The sequence below is a fragment of the Hyla sarda genome, chromosome 1, assembly GCF_029499605.1.
Source record: "Hyla sarda isolate aHylSar1 chromosome 1, aHylSar1.hap1, whole genome shotgun sequence".
Taxonomy (NCBI): Eukaryota; Metazoa; Chordata; class Amphibia; order Anura; family Hylidae; genus Hyla; species Hyla sarda.
The window spans coordinates 583,902,474-583,912,982 of NC_079189.1; the positions used below are offsets into that span (position 1 = coordinate 583,902,474).

The 10,509-nt window shown below is 41.3% G+C and overlaps 1 protein-coding gene across 1 annotated transcript in view; it reads right to left on the minus strand.

The window, feature by feature from the left end:
• The window catches only part of PDZD2 (PDZ domain containing 2), a 412,983-nt gene that overhangs the window by 73,346 nt on the left and 329,128 nt on the right, over nt 1-10,509 (minus strand). Inside the window, exon 16 of the mRNA XM_056545144.1 lies at nt 1,261-1,342. Within this exon, the coding sequence (XP_056401119.1) occupies nt 1,261-1,342 (82 nt within the window). The remainder of the gene's footprint in view (nt 1-1,260; nt 1,343-10,509) is intronic.

A 10,509-nucleotide genomic window follows, 5' to 3' on the forward strand; every position in this document is an offset into this window, starting at 1 on the left:
GGACACAGCCGGTGATTGACTAAGTGGTCCGGCACACAAGCATGTCTCTAAGGGTGAGGCCCAGGGAGCTCAGGGGATAAGCTGCTGAATGGTAAGTTTAGCATGAGTGGCGAGCCTGTACAGCAGTTGGACCCTCTGCAAACAGACACTTATCCCCTATTTAGAGTATAGGGGATGTGTTCCCCAGAGTAAACCTTTAAAAGGGGTTTACCATCCAGTAAAACTTTTCTCCTACCAAGGGCAAGCAAACCCCTAAGATCTCAAGAATGGGGTCCCAAGTCTTCTGTTGGAATCGGGACAGCGGTCGCGCATGTTGTCATTTTATTTATTCATTGGCTATGGAAGTTGTTGGAGATAGCAACTGCTAGTTTACAACTGACCACTGGGGGTATCAGCAGGGGGATACCCTGAAAAATATGTATTGTCCAACAAGTAGGGACTGCACAAGCTGTAGACACCACTAAACACACACACGCTCATACCTAAATATACTTTATCTTATGCTGCTGCTTTAAAAATAGTCACTGTTACTTAAATAACTTTAAAAAAATAAATAAATAACTTTTTGAAATTTTGGGTCTGAGTGTTTATACCCTGACTGATTGCTAGAATGAGCCAGAAGAAGAGCGCACTAAATGTGTTCCCTCCTGGCTCTGTGCTACATAACCAAGACAAACATTTAAAGGGGTACTCCGGCACCAAGACATCTTATCCCTTATCCAAAGGATAGGGGATAATAGGTCTGATCGCGGGGGTCCCGCCACTGGGCACCCCCGCAATCTAGCATGCAGCACCCACCTGTAAACACTGCTGGAAGCACTGGAGGCTCTCAGTGTTATGCTTCCCAACCACGGGGACGGAGTATCGTGACGTCATGATACTCCATCCCCGTGGTTGGGAGGCATAACACTGAGAGCCTCCAGCGCTTCCTGCAGTGCTTACAGGTGGGTGCTGCATGCTTGATTGTGGGGGTCCCCAGCGGCGGGACCCCTGCGATCAGACATCTTATCCCATATCCTTTGGATAAGGGATAAGATGTCTTGGGGCCGAAGTCTATAGGATTGTCTCAGTCACTGGCACAGAGCGGGGGAAGCAAGTCTAAGCCCTGCGCTTGTCTCTTGGCTCATTCTAGTGATTGGGAGTTGTAGTAATGCAAGATCTTAAGGTCCACAGTTTGGAGACCACTGTTCTATAAGGTGTAAATGCAACTCTTCAATCTCCTGGCTGCATTGGTAACGGATGAGGATAGCATTGACTTACCTGTAAAGTGAGAATTCCCGGGGTCCCTGCTCTCACGATGGGTTGTACGAGAGATGGCTTCATCCATTTCTTGCTCTGACATCTTTAATTAATAAATGGTAAGACATTAAGATCTGCAGTGGAAAGACGTTCAGTAATATGCATATCCAGCAATACAAAGCTTGTTCTTTTCTTGCATCCTACTCTGTTCTACGTGATACAAAATCATAGTGACAGCACATTCCTCCGAAAACAAAGCCGGCACATACAGCGAGGATACTGCAAGAAAGACTACAGCTTCTTTCTTTATATTGCATTTCCCCTTTAAATTAAAGGAAAAAACACAGACATAAATAATACAGTAAGAACTTATGGGTCCCCCTCTATCAATAGCAATTCAACATATAATGGTTGAGGTACTGTCCTATAATACACCAGTCTAAAGGTGCCCGTGTGCATTAAAGTTGAAAAAAAAATCACAAATTTAAGTTAACATAATTCATTGGGTAAAATTCAACAACAATTATCTGTTTTAGCCCACCAAAGACTGTCATGACCCGGGAAGAAGGAGGCTACATCTAAAGTTGTCATCCAATAATTAAAAGAATGATATTTTGTTTAGGAAAATCCTTTGTCCATGAACTTTTTTTCCTTAAAAGAACATCCTCAGAATATTCCCAAGATTGTCTGTCCTTTACACAATATCATTGATCATGTACAGTGATGTACAGGTGCTGTGGTACATCTTGTATTACACTCCAGAGCTGCACTCACTATTCTGCTGGTGGGGTCTCTGTGTACATACATTACATTACTTATCCTGTACTGATCCTGAGTTATATCCTGTATTATACTCCAGAGCTGTACTCGCTATTCTGCTGGTGGGGTCACTGTGTACATACATTACATTACTTATCCTGTATTGATCCTGAGTAATATCTTGTATTACACTCCAGAGCTGCACTCACTATTCTGCTGGTGGGGTCTCTGTGTACATACATTACATTACTTATCCTGTACTGATCCTGAGTTATATCCTGTGTTATACTCCAGAGCTGTACTCACTATTCTGCTGGTGAGGTCACTGTGTACATACATTACATTACATATCCTTTACTGATCCTGAGTTATATCCTGTATTATACTCCAGAGCTGCACTCACTATTCTGCTGGTGGGGTCTCTGTGTACATACATTACATTACTTATCCTGTACTGATCCTGAGTTATATCCTGTATTATACTCCAGAGCTGTACTAACTATTCTGCTGGTGAGGTCACTGTGTACATACATTACATTACTTATCCTGTACTGATCCTGAGTAATATCCTGTATTATACTCCAGAGCTGTACTCACTATTCTGCTGGTGAGGTCACTGTGTATATAGATTACATTACTTATCCTGTACTGATCCTGAGTTATATCCTGTATTATACTCCAGAGCTGTACTCCCTATTCTGCTGGTGAGGTCACTGTGTATATATATTACATTACTTATCCTGTACTGATCCTGAGTTATAACCTGTATTATACTCCAGAGCTGCACTCACTATTCTGCTGGTGAGGTCACTGTGTATATATATTACATTACTTATCCTGTACTGATCCTGAGTTATATCCTGTATTATACTCCAGAGCTGTACTCACTATTCTGCTGGTGAGGTCACTGTGTATATATATTACATTACTTATCCTGTACTGATCCTGAGTTATATCCTGTATTATACTCCAGAGCTGCACTCACTATTCTGCTGGTGAGGTCACTGTGTATATATATTACATTACTTATCCTGTACTGATCCTGGGTTTTATCCTGTATTATACTCCAGAGCTGTACTCACTATTCTGCTGGTGAGGTCACTGTGTATATATATTACATTACTTATCCTGTACTGATCCTGGGTTTTATCCTGTATTATACTCCAGAGCTGTACTCACTATTCTGCTGGTGAGGTCACTGTGTACATACATTACATTACTTATCCTGTACTGATCCTGAGTTATATCCTGTATTATACTCCAGAGCTGTACTCACTATTCTGCTGGTGAGATCACTGTGTATATATATTACATTACTTATCCTGTACTGATCCTGGGTTTTATCCTGTATTATACTCCAGAGCTGTACTCACTATTCTGCTGGTGAGGTCACTGTGTACATACATTACATTACTTATCCTGTACTGATCCTGAGTTTTATCCTGTATTATACTCCAGAGCTGTACTCACTATCTGTATGACGCAAAGTAGATCACAGGTGGCTCCAGTAACACTGGGCAGATGCTGTCTGCAGCGGCCATCAGTGTCCATGCTTTTTTTTCTCTTTTATTTGGTGGGTAGGGGGCAGTGTTCCTCATGGGCTTTTCCAGTAGATACAAGCATGTAGGCATTTCCTGTTATGCACTTGCATGGTGAGGCACAATGAGTTTTTTCTCCTGTAGTGTATCTTTTTAGGTAGTTATTGGTTTTTGACGCGCTTACGTTACAGATTTAAAGCACCTGGATGGGTGTTGGGCCATACAACTCTTCCCAAGTCGCAGAATAAGAATCTTATATTTATTTGTGTGCAAAGTGAACGGCTGCTGTACGGAAATGAAGCCGAGTCCCCCAGGATATCATCATCTGCTCGACTTTATGTGCAAAAACTATATGTGCAGAAGTAAAACGAAAACTAAGGATGGACATGTGGTTTTTATATTGTTCCTGTACAAATACCATTCAATATTAGCTGGAAAGTGAGCGGCAGAAATAAAGTACAAACTCTGGAAAAGCTCGAAAGACATTTCTGCTGCATCTTTATTTCATTATGTAGACAGAGGCACAGTGTCAGGCATTGGGAGGAAATGAGGAATGAAGCAATGGGAAGATAGTGGCGGATTTGTAGAACAGTCGTCCATATTGGTCTTACATGGTCTGATCCAGAGATTTAGCCACTAAGCACTTTGGAAGGAATTTATGAAGGTTTTAATACATTCACGAATCTTCTATGGAAGGATCTTTGAGTCTTAAAGGGGTACTCTGCTGGAAAACATTTTTCTGTAAATCAACTGGTGCCGGAAAGTTAAACAGATTTGTAAATTACTTAAATTAATTAAAAATCTTAATCCTTCCAGTACTTATGAGCTGCTGTATACTACAGAGTAAGTTCTTTTCTTTTTTAATATCCTTTTTGTCTGACCACAGTGCTCTCTGCTGACACCTCTGTCCATTTTAGGAATTGTCCAGAGTAGGAGAAAATAAATCCCCATAGAAAACCTATCCTGCTCTGGACAGTTCCGGAAATGGACAGAGGTGTCAGCAGAGAGCACTGTGGTCAGACAGAAAGGAAATCCAAAAAGAAAATAACTTTCTGTGGAGCAAATAGCTGCCTGTAATTCCTAGAAGGATTAAGATTTTTTTTTAATAGAAGTAATTTACAAATGTTTAGCTTTCTGGCACCACTTGATTTTAAGAAAAACATTTTCCAGTGGAGGACCCCTTTAAGATGGTCATACACTTTCAATAGCTGTTGGCCAAACTTTTTTTCGGTTGACAGCTATCTCTCCCATTCCCCGCGTAGGAATGAACATTCATGTGCTCTCTATAGAAAGAGGAGGGGAAATCCGCTGCCAGACAGCTCTAGCACCAGTTTCTCTATCTCTCTCTCTGAGAACAATAGAGTCAAACAATAGGAAGAAAACCAACATGACAGATCTTTCTCTACCCCCAACATCAGTTTTAGGGGGAGTCAGGAGGCCACCACACATTTTAGACAGTCCATGGGTTCAGCTAATGAAAGTGTATATGGACCTTTAGGGTCTCTATACACATCAGAAAAAAAGTGTGCACAACTGGCTGACCGTCTCGTGTATGAGGGTCTCCAAACTCTCCACCAAGGGGTGATGTCAGGGAGAAAGAGGAGTCAAGCATGTTGGATCTCATGTGTTCATTTTTATAACCAGTTTGTTCTTAGAGAGATAAGCCTCAGCCCATTTAGAACATATGTAATGGCCCATATTTATTATAGGCCCATTTTACAGGCCCCATGGGGTAAACACTAGGTTAGGAGAGTTAAAGGGGTACTCCGCTGCTCTGTGTTTGGAACAAAATGTTCCGAATGCTTAGAGCCGGCGCCTGGAGCTCGTGATGTCATAGCCCCGCCCCTTCAATGCAAGTCTATGGGAGGGGGCGTGACGCTGTCACGCCCCCTCCCATAGACTTGCATTGAGGGGGCAGGGTGGAGCGTGATGTCATGCGGAGGCGGGTCTATGACGTTACGAGCTCCGGCGCCAGCTCTAAGCGTTCAGAACATTTTGTTCCAAATGATGAGCAGCGAAGTACCCCTTCAACGGGTGATGGCCGGGCCTCTTATTTGCCTGAACATAATATCATCTGTTGCCCTGGTGGCTGCCCTGATACATATCACCCTGTATGGGATGTATACACCCTATTACAACATAGCCAACCTATTACGTGTCACTATGTCTTTGACTAAATTTGGTGACACCAATCTTATGTAATAGGAAGGCAAGTGCTCCCTCCAGATACTGGGGCACCAAAAGAGATTGTTACCTTTCCTACCCCTATAACTTCACCTCAGTTTAAAGAGGATTTCCAAGACTTTTGCCACTGATTGCCTATGTTCAAGATAGGCTGTCAAGATCTGGTGTCAGGTTCAACACCAGGTATTCAGCAGAGGCACATCTCCCATATACACAGTGAACGAAGCCGGAAGCAGACAGCTCCATACACTGTGTAGTGGCTGTACTGGGTAACTGCAGCTTAACACCTATTTACCACAACATGGCCAATACATAATATACAGAGCTGCCTGCTTACGGCTGGAGACCTGCTGATCGGTGGGGGTGCTGGGTGTCGGACCCTGACCTGATATTAATGACTTATAATGAAGATAGGCTATAAATGATTAATTTCTGGAAAATAGCTAGAATAGCTACTTAAAGGGGTACTCCGGTGGAAAACTTTTTTTATTTTATTTAAATCAACTAGTGTCAGAAAGTTAAACAGATTTGTAAATGACTTCTATTAAAAAAAAACTTAATCCTTCCATTACTTAATTAGCTGCTGAATACTACAGAGGAAATTCTTTTCTTTTTGGAACACAGAGCTCTCTGCTGACATCGCGAGCACAGTGCTCTCTGCTGACATCTCTGTCCATTTTAAGAACTGTCCAGAGTAGGAGAAAATCCCCATAGCAAACATATGCTGCTCTGAGCAGTTCCTAAAATGGACAGAGATGTCTGCAGAGAGCACTGTGCTCGTTACGTCAGCAGAGAGCTCTGTGTTCCAAAAAGAAAATAATTTCCTCTGTAGTATTCAGCAGCTAATAAGTACTGAAAGGATTAAGATTTTATAATAGAAGTCATTTACAAATCTGTTTTAATTTCTGGTACCAGTTGATTTAAAAAAAATTAAAAAAAGTTTTCCACCAGAGTACCCCTTAAAATATCTATAGAATAGAGTGGGTCTACTACACATCCATCCAGAGTAAAGACGTTGGTTGTCTCGGAGCTTCCATCTATTGGAATAACACAGCGGTTCTTTCCTTTGCATTCTCCCAATAGAAAGACGTCAGAAGCAAAGGTCGCAGTCAATAAACCAAGCTATAAAGCAGGCGGCTCTAGGGACATAATCATTTCATCCTCCACATTTTATCCTGTGGCTTACATCCTTTATTGTGGCTGTTTACAGGAAAGCCACAAGTAATGAGAAGCTTCTGGTTCTGTGTGAAAGAGAGAGCAGAAGGGACACGTTAGGCATACTAAAGAGAGATCGTACAACAAAACAGGCTCACACTGCTCTCTAACCACAGAGAGCTCCAGGCAGAACTGTGAAATCCATCACCGGCCGTCCATAACCTCCAACTGTATGCAAAAGGCTTTTTCCTCCATTGGGGTAAATGCACACAAGGAGGCTCCACAGAAATATCAGCTATTGCATATTTTAAATAAATTGTTTTTCCTTAAAGCGGTATTCCGGGAATTCTTTTTATTTGACTATGCTACAGGGGCTGTAAAGTTAGTGTAGATCATAATATAGTGTCTATACCTGTGTGTGACGGTTTTCTTACAATTCTTCTGTGATTTTCACCCCAATATTTATTATTAACAGCATACAAAATGACTGTTGTCTCAGATTTTTCCCATGTTGCAATGTGGCCGAGACCTGACATCACTAGTCAGCTGATGACAGGGAGCCTGTCTGCTTCAATGGGTGGAGCGATCGCTTGGTGGGAGAGAGATCAATCTGCAACTAATGCAACAGTTGTAGACACCCTGATTGAAAACAACAGGTCTTTTGAATGGATGCAGCTCATTTATGTTTCAATGGGTGGGGTGGAAGAAAATGGAATTGTGAGATTTGTAGGCAAAAGAAGAAAACTCAAACAGGAAATACTAGTTCACAAAAAGCTAGCCACAGTGTTATGGTAATCTCACAGCATAGCCATTTAGCCCCAAGACAAGCGCAGATCCTTCCTAAGCCTGTCCATTACTGCCGGACAGGTACGTACTAAAATCACCCTATGGTGGATAACCCCTTTAATTCTTCATAGGCTGTTTGCTTATGGTGTGGCCGGCAAGTACTGGTGAAGTAGAGACAGAGCTCTTTCTAGTGATCTTTTTATACCTAGTCCAGTAACCATGACAAGGGGGCATCCTCTATGTCTAGAGGAAAGAAGGTTTCACATCACCACAGGCGGGGGTTCTTTACTGTAAGAGCAGTGAGACTTTGGAACTCTCTGCCACATCATGTTGTGATGTTTAAAATAAACAAGTTCAAGGGGGGCCTGGATGTTTTTCTGGAAAAATATAACATTACAGGTTATTGATACTAGATTTATGGGGATAGAACATTGATCCGGGGATTTATTCTGATGCCATATTGGGGTCGATTTGCATCAGCCTCATGGGCAGTATTTTGTCTTCCTCTGGATCAACACAGTAGGGTTTTAGATTGAACTTAACTTAACTTAGTTTTGTTATACTGGATAACCTCTTTAATTTCCCAATTGACATAAAAGAACAAACTCCTCAAGCCCGATTAACTTAATGGTAGATTTTATCTATGGCCATGTATGTATCCTGGGTTTGGGGGTTTAAAATAGAGATCATAACCTACTAACTAGATATACCATTAAAAAAGGGGTTTTAAAGGGGTATTAGTTTAAAGGGGTATTCTGGCGCATAAAAATGTATAGATAGGGGATAAGTGTCTGATTGTGTCTACGATCTCTAGAACAGCACCCAACTCTCCCTACTGCATGGAGCGGTGGGTTGGCTCCATTCATTGTCTTTGGGAGCGTTTGAGATACCCGAGTACACCACTCAGACCCCCCTCTGCAATCTCCTTTATCCATCCTATGGATAGTAGGGGATCCGTTTTCTAAGAGCTGGAATACCCCTTTAATATCCAGGGATACTAGAGTATATTTTCTACCATTTAGAACAGATGAACTAATGCCATCCTACCATATATAACAATGTGAGGGTATAACCTTGTGCTGCTGTATGCCATTGCAGCAATGCTGCATGCATTACAGGAGTCGATAGACTTGTTTTATACTGACATTTACGCTGCAATCTCCATCCCTGTATGTCTCCAGCTGTAGTTCGGATAACATTGGGAACACACATGGATGTTAATTTGGAATATCAGAAATGATCACGTCTCCTCTGGACACACATAAGGGCTCTGGCTTATATTTCCAGCATGATTACGGTGGAATTTATTGAGGCACGTTCAGTTCTTAATGGGGGGGTGGATACGTTTCTGCTTAAAGGCAAATTGTTTCCATACTTTGGCAAAATGATCGAAAACAAGATTACGCATAGCGGCACGTGACTAAACAGGTCTCCTATATCCCATCAGAGATAAATGATTGAAGACATTCCAGTTGCTAGCTCACCCATTATATAGGGTCCTATAATCCTGTGGAATTTTACAATTGCCATTATTTGAAAGGCTCCGTTACCCCTGAGGCCGGCTTTATAGAATATGGGGCCCAGAGTAACTAGCAAGGTAAGGCCCTACACTTGTCAATTTTAGGCAGATTTTCTGAAAATCCTTAGCTGTCTTTTTTTTTTTTTTTTTTTTTTCCATTCAGTTAAAGGGGTACTCCGGTGGAAAACTTTTTTTTTTTTTTTTTTAAATCAACTGATGCCAGAAAGTTAAACCGATTTGTAAATTACTTCTATTAAAAAATCTTAATCCTTCCAGTACTTATTAGCGGCTGTATACTACAGAGGAAGTTATTTTCTTTTTGGATTTCTTTTCTGTCACGACCACAGTGCTCTCTGCTGACATCTCTGTCCATGTCAGGAACTGTCCAGAGCAGGAGAAAATCCCCATAGCAAAGGTATACATACATATATATACATTACATAGGTGGAAGCAGAGAGCACTGTGGTCATGACAGAAAAGAAATCCCAAAAGAAAAGAATTTCCTCTGTAGTATACTGCAGCTCATAAGTACTGGAAGGATTAAGACATTTTAATAGAAGCAATTTACAAATTTGTTTAACTTTCTGGCACCAGTTGATTTAAAAAAAAAAAAAAAAAAAAAGTTTTTTACCCGAGTACCCCTTTAACTCTAAGTATATAGGTATTTATATAGTAAATTTTACATTCTCTGGTGGTTTAGGACAGTAAATAGGAATGGGGGTCCAGACCTCAATGGAGCCCTGGTTACCCCCATGGAACACCTACAGCAGTGGTCTCCAAACTGTGAACCTCCAGATTTTGCAAAACTACAACTCCCAGCATGCCCGGACAGCCAACGGCTGTCCGGGCATGCTGGGAGATGTAGTTTTGCAACATACGGAGGTCCATAGTTAGTAGACCACTGATCTACAGGATTAATACGGGATACAGAACAACTGCATATACAGGAATGCCTTAATGAAAAGCACAGCCTTTGTATGTAGACTTTTGTATCAGACTACAAATAAGATTTATCTGTAGTCTGTTACCATGGAGATGGATATATATATATATATATATATATATATATATATATGTTTTCAACTTTTTGCAAAGTTGGCTCTTATTTAAAAGTGGATGTACCCAGTAAGCATATAGGGTGAGATTTATCTAAACCTGTCCAGAGGAAAAGTTGCTAAGTTGCCCATAGCAACCAATCAGATCGCTTCTTTCAGTTTTCACAGGCCTTTTCAAAAATGAAAGAAGCGATCTGATTGGTTGCTATGAGCAACTCAGCAATTTTTCCTCTGGACAGGTTTTGATAAATCTCCTCCCATAATCACTGGAAGA